General features: G+C 43.5%; 1 protein-coding gene across 14 annotated transcripts in view; it reads left to right on the forward strand.

Annotated features, from left to right (window-relative positions):
* Positions 1-15,994, forward strand: part of PLEKHA7 (pleckstrin homology domain containing A7) — a 219,175-nt gene that overhangs the window by 109,785 nt on the left and 93,396 nt on the right. Inside the window, exon 1 of one of the 14 annotated variants that reach the window (XM_077866337.1) lies at positions 9,282-9,571. The exons of 11 other annotated variants lie outside the window; for them this stretch is intronic. In XM_077866337.1, coding sequence (XP_077722463.1) covers positions 9,561-9,571 — 11 coding nt within the window. In that variant the 5' untranslated portion in view covers positions 9,282-9,560. Of the gene's footprint in view, positions 1-9,281; positions 9,572-9,817; positions 9,969-15,994 lie in introns of those variants that run through there. 2 more of the 14 variants (XM_077866342.1, XM_077866341.1) reach the window with 2 other exon arrangements.

A 15,994-nucleotide genomic window follows, 5' to 3' on the forward strand; every position in this document is an offset into this window, starting at 1 on the left:
ACCTCAGTTCCCTAGAATGGTAATACCATGCCGTGTTGAAGTGACTGGTAGAGGTAACATATGCAAGCATCTTAAGCAATTACTCACAATGATAGGTTTTCAGAAAACAGTGACTGTTGCTTTTAATATAGTCTAAGTGGCCTGTTAATGGATACTGGCCACATTGGACTCTTAAAGCTGTGTATCTAAAAGAAAAAGCTTGACACAGGTACTGCCAGTCTCAGAGTAAGTTTCCCATGAGAAGGGGCGTAAGGAACCCAGCTTCTACTATTAGGCTATGACCACCTGCTCCTGTAACCAGTTTCCTGGAAGTAGGCATAGGTTCTCAGCCACAGATCCTTGTATCTTTGTTTACCCGCCAAAATATCTCCTAATGCACAAGATCTCTTCATCCTCCCATATACTTCAGATTTCACATCATTCCTAAATGGTATGTTTCATGGGTTAACAGATTCATAGAGCTGAAAAGGAGCATACGAGCATTGTGACAGATACAGACCTAGGGTTTGTGTTTTTTCTATAGCAACATTTTGCCAAGTGGTTTTTGACATGGGCTTGAAAACTTCGACCAACAGGAGGCAGCCAGCCAGATGTTCAGAAGCCACTCTGACTTTGACATTGGTAGACACACAATTCCTTGAAAAATATGCTTCCCAGGGACTCCACCTACTGATCTAGTTCTACCATGTTGGCCTTCAGGGAACAAATCAAATTACTCTTCTTTATGATAGCCCTGCAGAGATGATGAGAGTGGTCCTGTGCCCTGCCCTGAATCCTCCCAGACCATAAAACTCCTGTTCCTTTAGTGATGTGGTTTTTTTTTTTTTTTTTTTTTTTTTTTTTTTTTTTTAGTGATGTGTTTTTGACCCATTGGTTGCCCTTTCCAGTCCTGGCTTGTCTCTCTTCCAGCTTTTCACTCTCTGATTAGTTTTTTCTTCCCTTATTTTTTCTTTTATTTTTAAAAAGATTTTATTTATTTATTCATGATAGTCACACACAGAGAGAGAGAGGCAGAGACATAGGCAGAGGAAGAAGCAGGCTCCATACAGGGATCCCAACGTGGGACTCGATCCTGGGTCTCTAGGATCATGCCCCGGGGCGAAGGCAGGCGCCAAACCGCTAAGCCACCCAGGGATCCCCCTCTTCCCTTATTTTGGACTAGTAAGTGAGTTCCAAGGCCCTACTAGCTTTGCGACAGCTTTTCCATACTGTTGACTAGTTGGTTTTGTAGTTAATCAAAGCCATTAAACAAATACAGATTCTGCATTATTTCCTAAAGCGGCCATAACAAGTTATACAGACTTGATGGCTTAAAACATCAGAAGCTTATCCTTATAGCTCTGGAGGCCAGAAGCCTGAAATCAAAGCAGCAGCAGTATTGGTTCCTTCTGAAGGCTCTGAGGGAGAATCTGTTCCATACTTCTCTCTCTGCTTTTGGCGGCTGCTGACAATTCTTGACATTCCTTGGCTTGTAGATGTTTCACTTTAGTCTTTGCCTCTGTCTGCACATGGCCTTCTCTCCTGTGCATACTTTATATACTGCTTGAATCCAGACAATGGCTCTGGACTTCTGTGCAAGGTCTTTTGACCAGATACAAGGATTCCCAGCTCTAAAATGTAGCTTTCAGGGTGCCTGGGTGGCTCAGTCAGTTGGGTGTCGGCCTTTGGCTCAGGTCATGATCCCAGGGTTCTGGGATGGAACCCTGCATCAGGCTCCTTGCTCAGAGGGGAGTCTGCTTTTCCCTCTCCTCTGCTGCTCCCCCTGCTTGTGCTCTTTCTTTCTGTCAAATAAATAAAATGTTTTTTTTTAAAAATCTATTTTTCATATTTGTTAGTGGATAATAGTCACTGAAAGATGATTTTGTTTAAGGCGGGAAATTAATTTTAGAACAGGGTATGATGTTTTTTCATAATTCTTGTTTTCAGGAAGCTAGTGTTAATTTACAGTAAGTAATCATGATGACCTTGAGCAATTCTCTAGCCTTCTCAGACCTCCATTTCCTCGTTTGTAAAACAGATTGGATGAGGCAAGCTCTGTGTCATTTTTAGCTCTAAAGCTCTTAATACTGTGATTTCTGGAAAGCATCACCCTTTGTGATAAAATGTTTCAAGTTGGCTTAATAAACTAACTGAAAATGAATAACTCTTGACTAAGAAGACAGATTATGATTCATGAATCTGAAAATCTGAAAAACTCTACCCTTTTGTTCACCTTTGACAGGATGTAGAGACTAAGCTGCTTGTTACACATTCCTACCCTCTTCTTGGTTACTCATGTAGTATAATATACTATGGGATTTGCATCTATTTGGTTCCCAAATATTTGTTACATGAATGAATGAATATACTTATGTTACATACCATTATTGGGAGCAAGTAATGCAGTATCATTCTAGTCTTATCATCTAGTAAGTTTGGGCTTTTTAAGATTCCTCCTGAAAATAATAATAATTATAATATTAAAGGCTCCACGCCCTCCATGAGACTTGAACTCACAGCCCTGAGAGCAAGAGTCGCATGTTCCGCTAAGCCAGGCAACCCCGCCCTCGAATATTATTTTTAGAAGATGGTGGCAATGTTTCATTGTTGGTTTCTGTAGCAGTTTCCTTATCTGTGATGTGGGTGACTGTTGAGGACTGGACTCCAGGCCCTGTGCTCTAAACACCACAGCAAAATGTGTATTTTTTTTTTCAGATTGGGGGAGGTCTGTGGCCGTGTCCCAGGCAGCACTTGGTAAGATGCTTTTCTGTTGCGGGAGCCCTACCTGCTGTTAGTGGCCTTGTGGGTGTCCATAATGGGCTGCAGCCACTGGCAGCTCTCTTCCTTTGGATTCTCTAGGGACCTTTGTTGGCAATGCCTCTCTGGGCTTTTCACTTTGTGGAAGAAACAGTCGGCTGGCTGTCCTGGGTCTTACCTTTTTAGGAGTCCCTTCAGGGAAGGCTAAGGATGAGTCCATTTGCCATTATTATTAGGAAGATTCTTCTCAGTTTTGTTGTTGTTGTTGTTGTTGTTGTTGTTGTTTGTGTGTGTGTAGAGAGAGAGAGAAACATTTTGTGGCCTATTTTTGCCATTTTCTTTTAGTTATATTTTAGAATATATTTTACTTAAACTCAATTTGCCAACATATAGTATAACACCCAATGAGTTCTTACTCTTATACAAGAAATCCATATTCTTTAAAACCAAGCTCCTCACTGGGTGTTATACTACATGTTGGCAAATCGAACTTCAGTAAAAACAAGGAAAAAAATAAAACAGGGCTCCTTCTTTAAAGGAAGATCTTCAAAAATAAATAAATAAATAAATGAATGAATGAATGAATGAAGATCTTCTCCACAATCAGTGGTGGTGGTACAAAATTGGTTGCAAACTCAGTGTTTATAGAGGCTTAATGGATAACAAAAAAAGCAGACTGTGTTTATGCTCTCCAATTTGTTTTTGGAATACTTGGCCTACTCTGTTTATCTTTGATTTCTCCCATTCTGGTTGAGCTACGGTTATAAAGAAGTTGCTTTCCTGTAGGAAAATTAGAAATATAGGTGTGATGATAAATAGCACTAAGTGTACATTCTCAACATTGGGAAGCACTAGGGAGTGATGACTGCAGTGAACTAGAAGGACTATTCCACCTCTTGTGGGGGCCCAGTGCTGCCCCCACTTTGGTTTTTCCAAAGCAAGCTAGATTTTTATATGAAATGTTCCTGATTTCAAACTTTGGTTCAATTTAAAAACTCTGTGTGGCTCAAATAAAACTCATTTTGGGAACAGATTGGTTTGCATGTCATTAATTTTAAACCTCTCATATGTGTTTGGGCAGATTGACCAGGCTCCCACATCATCTCTGTCTATAGATTGGTCTGGTTTAGGGCTTCTAAGGAAGCTGTGATGTGGAGACATTGCTATGCCCATCCTTGCATATGGATATGTGGGAATCCAAGATATGTAAAGTCAAAAGAAAGTTATAGGATAATATGTACAGGGCAGCCCAGGTGGCTCAGCAGTTTAGTGCTGCCTTCAGCCCAGGGCGTGACCCTGGAGACCCAGGATCGAGTCCCACATCGGGTTCCCTGTGAGGAGCCTGCTTCTCCCTCTGCCTGGGTCTCTGCCTCTCTTTCTCTCTGTATCTCCCATGAATAAATAAATAAAATTAAAAAAAAGAATAATATGTACAGTTTTATTCTAGTTATGTATTTTTTCTAAAAAAAGATGTGTATATAAAATTTAACATACATGAAAGCTTCATAAAGCCAAAAAAAAAAAAAAAAGATACTTAAACTGGTAGGGGCACTTGGGTGGCTAAGTGGTTGAAGGACTTCCTTTGGCTCAGGTCATGATCCCAGGACGGGTTCTGGGATCAAGTCCCATATCAGGTTCCCTACAGGGAACCTGCTGTGTCTCTTCCTCTCTCCCTCTGTCATGAATAAATAAATAAAATCTTAAAAAAAAAAAAGCTGGTAAAGGTATTGCTTCTGAGATTGACACTGAATTGGTGGCAAGAAAGGGAACTTCTGCATTTTTACTCTCTGTAATACAGAGTAATTTTTGAAAGGTAAAATGAAAAGAGTCATTGGGATGTATAATTGCTGCATAAAGAATGTGAACCTTCAGTGCTGATAGTGTTGAGGAAGGATGGAAACAGTGTGGCCCAGAGTGATCAGGAAGGGATGTTGGAAAGAGAAGGGGCCTTGATGGTTGGGCGGAATCTATTAGGGAAGAGGACAGCAGCAGCTGAAGCTTCCTACCCCTCAGGAGTAGGAAAGCATGTGTCTTGGGGACTGGGGGGGACAGGTACATTTGCAGGAGCTGTGGGTAGGGGGAAGTGCTGAGAAGGACGCTTTAGCAGTGAAGGAGGGTGGTGTATGGCAGGAAGTAATGGAATGTTTGCTGTGCTCCAGCATGATCCATCTGGCAACAAGGACAAGGGAGCTTGTAGGCAGAGCCAGAGGGTAGGAGCCTTTCATGTGGCCTCTTCTGGCTTCCTTGGTAGCTGCCACGGGTCCCTGCTAGGGTGTTGCCTGGCAAATGGGGTTTATATCTATATACCTGATGAATAAGCTCATGGCACTTTCTATTCCTTCACTCCCAAGAGTGTGGGCTTTGGAAGCTTGCCCACCTCTGCTGCTGCTTGTTGTGGTTCCTATACCTCTGAAGTCAGCATGTCCCTCCCGACATTTTGGAGGTTCTGTAGAATGACTGGCCATTGACTAAAGTGTAGCCGCTAAGAACAGTTCCATACTTTGGAATCAGGTAGTAGTTCAGGGCTTGAATTCTGACCTTGCCACTTACTGGTTATGTGGTCATGGGATGGCACTTGACCCCTTTGGGCTTCGACACCCTCTGTGCAAAATGGAGATGGTACAATTTACCTTCTAGGATTGTTCTATCTGGCAGATTGATACCTAAAACATAGATGTGCCTGCCTTTACTTTTATATTATGGTCTCCACTCTGGCTTGTAGTTATGTATCTATATTATTTATGTTTAACATATGAAATATATACTTATCTGTAATTGTTTATGACTATATCAGTCTATGTTGTTGGATTGTAAGCTCCTATGCAGTGGGGATAATATGTTCTAATCGTTGTTTTACTTCAAAGCACTCAGAGTGCTAAGGACATAGTAGGGCTAAATAAATGTTGGATGAGTGGAGTCTGTGTTCTTTAACCTACTCCAATCTTTACACAATCGACTTGTGATTGATTAGGATGTGTCTATAACTGTGGGCGTATCTCCTATGCAATAGTTAAAACAAGTTTTGTCAAGCTGAATGCCTTTATTAGGGTGATTATCAGGATGGCTCATGAGTCACTTATTATTTAATTCCACTGTGGTACATCTATAGTTTGTGGGCCTTGATGTTCCTACAATTTAGGAGGTCTTTAAAATCATATAAGATTGTGGAAGGCATGTATACACAGTACTAGGGCCTTAGAAGGTGCTTTTGTTTTGTTTTGTTTTTTAATTGTTTAACTTTTACTTTTTTTTAATTTATTTTTTATTGGTGTTCAATTTACCAACATACAGAATAACCCCCAGTGCCCGTCACCCATTCACTCCCACCCCCCGCCCTCCTCCCCTTCTACCACCCCTAGTTCGTTTCCCAGAGTTAGCAGTCTTTACGTTCTGTCTCCCTTTCTGATATTTCCCACACATTTCTTCTCCCTTCCCTTATATTCCCTTTCACTATTATTTATATTCCCCAAATGAATGGGAACATACAATGTTTGTCCTTCTCCGACTGACTTACTTCACTCAGCATAATACCCTCCAGTTCCATCCACATTGAAGCAAATGGTGGGTATTTGTCATTTCTAATAGCTGAGTAATATTCCATTGTATACATAAACCACATCTTCTTTATCCATTCATCTTTCGATGGACACCGAGGCTCCTTCCACAGTTTGGCTATTGTGGACATTGCTGCTAGAAACATCGGGGTGCAGGTGTCCCAGCGTTTCATTGCATCTGTATCTTTGGGGTAAATCCCCAACAGTGCAATTGCTGGGTCGTAGGGCAGGTCTATTTTTAACTCTTTGAGGAACCTCCACACGGTTTTCCAGAGTGGCTGCACCAGTTCACATTCCCACCAACAGTGTAAGAGGGTTCCCTTTTCTCCACATCCTCTCCAACATTTGTGGTTTCGTGCCTTGTTAATTTGCCCCATTCTCACTAGTGTGAGGTGGTATCTCATTGTGGTTTTGATTTGTATTTCCCTGATGGCAAGTGATGTGGAGCATTTTCTCATGTGCTTGTTGGCCATGTCTATGTCTTCCTCTGTGAGATTTCTCTTCATGTCTTTTGCCCATTTCATGATTGGATTGTTTGTTTCTTTGGTGTTGAGTTTAATACGTTCTTTATAGATCTTGGAAACTAGCCCTTTATCTGATAAGTCATTTGCAAATATCTTCTCCCATTCTGTAGGTTGTCTTTTAGTTTTGTTGACTGTATCCTTTGCTGTGCAAAAGCTTCTTATCTTGATGAAGTCCCAATAGTTCATTTTTGCTTTTGTTTCTTTTGCCTTCGTGGATGTATCTTGCAAGAAGTTACTGTGGCCGAGTTCAAAAAGGGTGTTGCCTGTGTTCTTCTCTAGGATTTTGATGGAATCTTGTCTCACATTTAGATCTTTCATCCATTTTGAGTTTATCTTTGTGTCTGGTGAAAGAGAGTGGTCTAGTTTCATTCTTCTGCATGTGGATGTCCAATTTTCCCAGCACCATTTATTGAAGAGACTGTCTTTCTTCCAATGGATAGTCTTTCCTTCTTTATCGAGTATTAGTTGACCATAAAGTTGAGGGTCCGCTTCTGGGTTCTCTATTCTGTTCCATTGATCTATGTGTCTGTTTTTGTGCCAGTACCACACTGTCTTGATGACCACAGCTTTGTAGTACAACCTGAAATCTGGCATTGTGATGCCCCCAGATATGGTTTTCTTTTTTAAAATTCCCCTGGCTATTCAGGGTTTTTTCTGATTCCACACAAATCTTAAAATAATTTGTTCTAATTCTCTGAAGAAAGTCCATGGTATTTTGATAGGGATTGCATTAAACGTGTATATTGCCCTGGGTAACATTGACATTTTCACAATATTAATTCTGCCAATCCATGAGCATGGAATATTTTTCCATCTCTTTGTGTCTTCCTCATTTTCTTTCAGAAGTGTTCTATTGTTTTTAGGGTATAGATTTCTTACATCTTTGGTTAGGTTTATTCCTAGGTATCTTATGCTTTGGGGTGCAATTGTAAATGGGATTGACTCCTTAATTTCTCTTTCTTCAGTCTCATTGTTAGTGTATAGAAATGCCACTGATTTCTGGGCATTGATTTTGTATCCTGCCACGCTACCAAATTGCTGTATGAGTTCTAGCAATCTTGGGGTGGAGACTTTTGGGTTTTTTTGGAAGTGAGAGGTACTAATGCTTGAGCTTCATTAGTTTCAAGTAAACCATGTCTGTGTTTAAAGATTTGCAGAACACTCACTATAGGCAGTAATAGGAGTTATGAAGAATAAGGAGATTTTTTAAAAAGTGTTATATATTTATTTGAGAGATAGCAAGTGAGCACAATCTGGGACAAGCAGACTCCTCACTGAGCAGGGAGCCTGACTCGGGGGCTTAATCCCAGGATCCTGAGATCATGACCTGAGCTGAAGGCAGACACTTAACTGACTGAGCCACTCAGGTGCCCTGGATAAGATTTCTAAAGTGGAAAAAATGGTGGTAATCAATACAGGTTTTAGTAAAACCATCATTCCAAGAAGACTCAGAGGAAAATCCTCTGTATGTTTTTTTTCGTTAAACAAATATATATTGAGCACCTACTGTGTGCCAGGCACTATGTATACATTGGAACATAGCTTTGAAAACCCAAGTCCTTGTCCCGTGGAGCTTATATTTCAAGTGGCCGCCTGTGTCATGACTTATAGACCTACTTAGATTGTAGTAAAGAGCCACAGTGCTGATCTGAGGCTGTGGCAATAAAGGCACGTTGATGCCTTAGTTTCCCTTTCTGATTCCTCTTCCTTCTCCTCTCCAGGTCTGTTCTTTTTTTTTTTTTTTTTTCTTTTTAAAGATTTTATGTATTCATGAGAGACGCAGAGAGAGGGGCAGAGATATAGGCAGAGGGAGAAGCAGGCTCCCTGTGGGGAGCTTGATGGGGGACTCAATCCCAGGACCTCAGGATCACCCCCTGAGCCAAAGGCAGATGCTCAGCCACTGAGCCACCCAGGTGCCCCTCCAGGCCTGTTCTGAGAGGGAGAGCCACATGATTAAATCTATGCTAAGAGGACCTAAGCCATCCCAAGCAGTGATGAAAGAATCATAGCCGTGTTCCCTGAGGTTGTGGGGATGGTGGCTTGGGACTGCTCAGGCACTTCCTTGCCTTTGCCCATGGGACAAGCGTGATAAAGAAGCTATCACTTTCCCACTGAAGGCTCTGTTTTAGGGCCAATTTCAGCCACGAAGGTAGCACAGCAAAACTGAGGGAGCAATTCATTCAGACTCCAGAGCCAGTAAATGGAGGTGTTTCCTATGTCCTGCTTCCAGAGGAGTAGCCAGGCCCACAGTCTCCCAAGAAGAACAGCAGGATCAGGAGACGTGAAGCGCCTGCCTCACTGTTTACCACCAGCCAGTGCTCTGCTTGGCCGCAGCAGCAGGGCAATGACTCAGAGCTGGAGCCCTGTTCCTTGTGTTGTTGCCAGATTTTGGGGGGGGGGGGCGGGGGGGGTGCGTGTTGGGGAAGAGGGAGAATGAATGAGTAGGAGCAAGTGGCTGCTGGATTCGTAACACCTTCAGAAGCAGCTGCTAGAGAACCGAAATTGAGAGTAGGCGGGCTGTGAGCCTCCGCCTCACCTCTGCAGGCAGCTGGGGCCTCCTTCCCTGTCTGACCGGAACCCGAGCTTTCATAAGGGCTGGGTCTGGGGAAGAAGACACAGTCCTTCTGAACATGGAGCTCACAGAGAGAGTGAACGTGTCTGCCGCCTTTCCCTGTGAGATTGGGAGAGCAGGTTAGTCCTGTACGGGTTTCACCGGGACTCCGTTCACTGCGATGGATTTTGATTCATGAAAGTCAGGTAATGACCAGAGGGAGTTTTCGATGGCTTGGTTGGGAGTGCCTGCAGTTAAAAAATAAAACCAAAAAAAAAAAAAACCCAACACCAGATGATCCAATTTAATTGAGAATAAATAGGACAAAAGTATCATTAACTTCACCTCCCCGATGTCATTACAAAGGATTTTCTGTTGGCTAGCGAGATTGGGGAGGACAGCATTCTGTCCTGTTCCTTTGTGTTTCAGTTATGTGTAGTGTTGTTTTGGTTCAGTCTGCGGCTCGGGCAGTAGTCAGAGATGAACCTCAGCGTCTCGGGATGTTGTGGTTGGAGGATCCCTACAATATCACCTGGTCTGCACGTCTCATCTTACACTTGAACCCAACTTACTGAAGAGTATTAAACAGAAGTACAGAACCAGGTACTCTCTGAGGTCGACAATGTTTCCTGGGAAGTTTTAAAACTTACATAGAGTGTGCATCCCCAACTCAGCGCAGCTTGCTAGGGAGGCTGTTTTTCTTGGGCTGTGCTTTCTGAACATTGGGGCTTGATCTGGTGAGGGACCGAAGTGGGGCTGAAGGCAGGCGCCTACTGATCTGAAGTACTTTGCCTGGCAGGCAAGTTCTTTAAATAGAAGTTTAAACTGGAGGCTGAGTGTAGTGCCTCAATTCAAACAGAAAAAACTGTGTTCTTGAGCCGCTGTCCTACAGCGTTTGCAACATGGAGAAAGGCAAAGCAACTGGATTAGTGTGGAGTTTTAGAGCTAGCAAAAGAAAAACTATAACAGACGCTAAACGTGGAGTGCCTCGCGCTAGGCCCGTTATCAGTACTTTCAAAAACAATCTGGCAGGATTGGAATTGTATTCTCTTTTTTCAGATAGACACCATTCAAGGGTCAGTAACTCCTTCAAGGTTGTGCACCACCAAGTGTGCAGCAGAGCTGGGGTTTGGACTGTGATCTGTAATGTCTCTGAACAACAGCTTGGGGTTCATGCTTGGCAGGCTTCATGTGGCCTCTGCATTGGACAGATGAGGAAACCAAGACCCAGAGAGGCTGAGTGTTTGCCTGGGGGGTGTGGAACTGGCAGTAACAATGCTGGTACGTTGGCTCCTAGTACATTGCTTCTCAGCCAACTTTCTTAAAAAAAAAAAAAAAAAAAAAAGCAGGAGGCTATTAGTTTTGGTTCCCTCATTGTATCAGGGGTTTGGCTTTAATCTTTTCATGGTTCTTGACGTCCTGTGAAGTCAAAATTAAAACTCCCTATTAACCATGTAGGAATCCTAAGTGCTGGGACCCCATGTGGGAGCTCAGGAAGAAAGCAATTCTTTCCTATGGGTTACTGGGTCAGAAGAAGTAATTTATGAAATGAGTTGGCCACTGAGTAGGTCTGCAAACATCTGGAATACCTAATGAAATATAGAGCTTTTCAAATCATGCTGGAAGACTTTAGTCCATTAAATCCAGAGTTTGGACCTTGAGTACTTGTTTGGAAGTTCTAGCAGGGGAGTGCAGCTACTCATATACCCTTGACTGAAGAATGGTCCTCCTCCAACGGGGGGTGGTCGTCCTCTTTGAGTGCGCAGCTTTGGGACGCACATGGAATGGTGAGGGAGGAAGGGGACACCCGCCTAGCCAGCCAGATCAGCCGAATCAACCCTGGAGATCACTGGGGTGACAGATGTCACAGCCAGATCCCCCTCACATCCAAATCCAGAGTTTGGAAAGAACGGTTCTCTTTGTAAGATATGCAAGCTTTGAGTTTGCTTGGTTAATTTTGTGACTCCTTTATGCCCAGCTCTGTCTCTGCCAGGCTCTGCCCCTTTAGCACCTTTGGATGAGGATAACAACAGGTACTGACTGACCCTTCAAGTGGTAGGTCTGGGGTGTGGCTGGATTTCAGTGTGTCTGCTTAGTTGGGTGTGTGAGTGAAAGCCAGGGGTGGACAATGTGGGCATGGGGAAGGCCATTCCTTGGTCTGTGCCATGCTCCTCAGGGCTGCTAAGTCTCCAGCCTGCATGGAGGAACCTTTAGTAGGCCTACAGACCCCTCTCTCCCCCACATTCTCTGGGGGAGGCATGGCAGGTTGGGTTGCTGTGATCAGAAAATGAGGTGGGTTCTGCACAGCCTGTCTCTGAAAGTGATGTGTTTGTGAACTCAGGCTATTGAGATAAAGGAGTTCAAGTGCCTGCTCCATGGGTATCACTGTTCTGTGTCGCAGGAGATACATGAGAAATAAGTGAATGACGGCTCCCAGCCCTCCAGGAACTTAGGCTCTCACTGGAGGGAGAGAGAGAGGGGGAGGAGAACAAACACACATGAAATAAATAGAGAGCAATATAACAGCATATAATCAGTCACCAAATTGTAGGTTTCATACCAAATATTTTCCTAGTTCACAAAAGGGAGATACAGGTGATGTTTGTATTATCCTCCTGTGTGTTTTTAATCACTCAGTAATTTCCTCTTGGGTGTTTGCATTCCATTCTTTGATTCTCTCTGTTGCGTGTATTAACCTCCTTTGCGGGGGTGGGGGGGTTTGCAGGGAGGGCTAATTTCTCCAAATTATATTGTAACACAGTTGGGAGAGAGCCAATGATGAAGTGTTCTTGGCAGGTTGGTGTCTCATCCTTCTTTCCTTTGTCACTAAGAGCAGAAGCCACTGCCCCCTGATGGCTTATGACCCTTTAGATGATCTGTTACTTTTGCCCAGACTTCTGTAGGGTTAGCTAGCCTATTTGGAGGCATGGCCTCACTTTAAGGTAGGACTTGCCATAGTCATTTCTCGTTCATTCATTCAGCAAATGTAATAGTGCCAGACACTGGTATAGGCCAATGAGGGCAGCGAAAAGACAGACACGGTCCATGCTCTCCTGCAATACACATATTAGGGAGACTGACAGTAGTCAAAACACATAAGTAAGAGAAATTATAGTAATAAATAAAATAGGGTGTCATGATATCAAGTGACTGAAGCCTATCTCAGTGGGTGATTGGGAAGGGCTCTGAGATGGTCATAATTGTGCCAAGGTCTGATTGATAAGGAGCCAGTTATGAGAGTATGAGGAAAAGAGTTTCCAGGCAGAAAGGCTAGCTAGTACAAAGGTTGTTAAGTGGGGAAGACCTTGGTGTTCAAAGGAGTAGGAAGGAGGCCATGTGGCTGGGATGAGAAAGGAGGAGAGAAGACGTCCATTGTACGAGAAGGCGATGCAGCTGGTCAGGGGTTAAGTTACCTAGGGTCAAGCCAAGGTAAAGAGCTTGCATTTTACTCTGTGATGTGGAAGTGTTGTTGGGTTTAAAGGAAGAACATGACATGATTTAACATCCATTTGAAGAGACCCATCAGGGTTCCAGTGAGGCGAGTGGGTGGTACAAAGGCCGGGGTAGAAGCAGAAAGAGCAGTTAGGCTGTTGCAGTATCTTATCTAGAGATGATAGGGTGCTGGCTGTAGAACTGGAGAGAAGTGAGCACATTCAGAGATGTCTTGTAGATAGAGGCACCAGGACTTGTTAACACAGTGTGTGTGTAGGTTAAGGTAGAGCAAGGAATGGAGAGCGACTCCCAGGTTGCTGGATAGTGATGCTGTTAATGAATAGGGAAGACTGGAGAAGGAATATTGGGTGTGTGGGAGTGGGGGGAAGAGGCTTATCCTATTTTTTGCTCTGTTAAAATGTGGATTCCTGTTAGTCATTGCCGTGCTCAAGGCATGTGTTCAGGTTCAGCAAATGTCACCTGAGTACCTTCAATATACCAGGCATTGTGCGAGGTTCTGTGTGTCTCTCATTTATCCTCACAGCAACTTGTTGGAAGGTTATTATTACTCTTCCCTGTTTGCAAATGGGAGAACTGAGACTCTGAGAGGTGAGGTGGCTTGCTCTGGTTTGAACACAGGTCTTCTGACCATGGGGCTCATGGGCAGGCATTGAAGGAGGCTGGTTAGTGCAGTGTTGATGGGTTTCACTTGGAGAGAGGATGGGGACCCTATGTTGGCTCATCAAGGCCCAATTCCCATGATTTCTGAAGAAGGGCCTATCAGAGTAATGCCCACGTGCAATGAGCTGTTGAAAATCTTGAAATTTTCAAAATAGTGCAAGCTCTAAAGACCATTTCAGTAAGATTCTCAGTCCCTTTAGGAAATGCCACATGAACAACAGTGGCACTTTGTACTAAACGAGCAATTTTATAAAAGTTTTGAATAAAATAAAGGGACCTTGGAAATGTTGAAAGAATGTAACGATGCTGCTTCCACCTTTGGTTGTCACTTCTTTACTCTGTGGCCCAAGTAGGAACTGAAGAAGAGAGGGAAGCAATTTCCTGTGTTCTTGGAGTTACCAATTTGGGGACCTAAGTAGGAACATTATTAGGTTACCCACAGTCCTTGGTTTTCTTGAGACACTGGGATTTAGAACAAAGACAGTAAGTGCCTTAACAAGCCTGGAGGCAGTACTGAATGTTCATCAGGCCTGCAAGGTGACACTCTTACGGTATTCGAGGAGCCACACTGAGGAGCCAGAGGGGCCAGGGTGGCAGCTGCTGCTGAGCATACCAATGAGAAGAGCCTTGATAGAGTCCCTCCTTAGGCTTTCAGGCTGGATACTTTTCTTACATTTTAAGTGGTTTCTTCTCTTTATAGCTGGGCCAGATAAGAACTCATGCTGACTGCGCGGATTTGTCTAACACTCCGCATACCAATACCACCACTGTCAGAAAAACCAGATTTATCAGGGTGCTGTGACCTCCACTCTTGAGCACCATTCACATAACTGCAGAACTTCTTGCTATACCAAAAGAAATTGCCATGTTAAGTAATTGGAACCTTTATGTTTAACCGACCAGAGTCTCACTGCTCACATTATGGTCAAAATCTATAGGAATGGAAGATTAATCTTGCAAAAATGCTGTTTACATTTTGACCAGTCTTGTCAGTGGTTGTAGGTGGGCTCTTCCTTCTATTGAGGTCAAATCGATTTCCACTTCTCCCTAGTACTCACTCTGTCCTCCTGTCACATCTCTCGTGTTTGCTGTTGGATGTCTTTAGGGCCTAACTCAAGTCCTCCCAGGCTCAGGGCTTGTGAAGACGTGCTTATTTATGTGAATGGTTACCTATGGCCTGCCTTCCTTGGGTGATCCTTCCCTGAAACCTTCTGCACGTCCTTCTCCTCTCCCAGGTGAGACTGGCTGCCATTCAACTTAGAGGGGCTGCTCTTAGGAGGAAGAGCAGGATCTGAGAATAAAGCCTTGCTTGTGTTTTACCTCATTTAGCAAGTTACTTTCTCAGTAGCCTGGAGAGAGACAGAAGCTCTAGTATAGAGGAAAGAAAGTTTCTGTGCTCCCTTGGAACCGGCCACCTGGCTCTCAGCCGGGCCATCTCCATCACTACCAAGGAGCAAGGTGGCAATTCAGGTTTAAGAACAGGTATTTCAGGGGATTTGTCTGTGCCTGCTAAATGTGCCTTGAGACAGGGTGATAGGACATGAGATTCTTCATGGATTTTAGAAAATCAGGAAATGGAGCAGGGTGGGGGCTTTGGGACTGAGGTCAGGGACAGCAGGTAAAGTCAGAGGACTTTGCAATCTCCAGATGGGTGTGGGGATCCAGCATTTACTATGCAGCCTTTGTTTGGTGTGAGGGTGAGCTTAGCTTAATTGTAGGAGACCAAAAGGGTGGTGGTGTGCAGGAATGCAGGACCTGACTGTCCTTGTAGGCAAGTCATCTACCATTCTTGGATTTCACTTTCCTCACCTGTGGTCTGGTATGATGAAACACAGCCTGCCATACTGGGTATTTGGCAAGACTGAATTAAATAACTCAAGCACCTAACATTTCTTTTGCTCAAAAAGTGCTGAACCAGAAACTCTGCAAGTTGGGCAAGTTTGATCAGAAATGATCATATTTTAAGACCTCAGTGTTCAGGAGGTATTATTCTGGTTTCTATCTTTTCTCAATGTATGAGTCCTTTTTTCCCCCCTTTAATTTAGTGTTCCAGTAACATATAACCCAGATCATCAGTTTTCTTATGTGTAACACGGGAATAAAAATATCAGCTCTCCCTACCTCAGAGGATACTTGGGAGGTTAAGATATGATGATGAATATGACCATACTTAAAGCTTCATGGAAATTCAGGAAATGGTAGTGGTAATACTGTGGTTGATAACTTTTTTTGGCAAGGAGGACAGCATCTATATTAGGGAAGAAAGGTTAGGGAGCTGCCTCTAGATCTGATCGAATGACAGCTATATTTTTATCCACTTAAAAAAATCTGTTTTTTAATGTTAGAATGTAAACCTCATCTTAGTGTCTAAACCTTTCAGGTCAGGATTCATTTACCCAAAACTCTGGACTTATTTAAGCTGATACATGTTGGGTATGGGGAGCCCAGGAGTACCTCTCAAGGTCATGCAATGTATATGAAGTGGTTGCTGGATGCTGGATGCTACTGCTCCAGGC

This window comes from Canis aureus, chromosome 23 (assembly GCF_053574225.1).
Source record: "Canis aureus isolate CA01 chromosome 23, VMU_Caureus_v.1.0, whole genome shotgun sequence".
Lineage (NCBI taxonomy): Eukaryota > Metazoa > Chordata > Mammalia > Carnivora > Canidae > Canis > Canis aureus.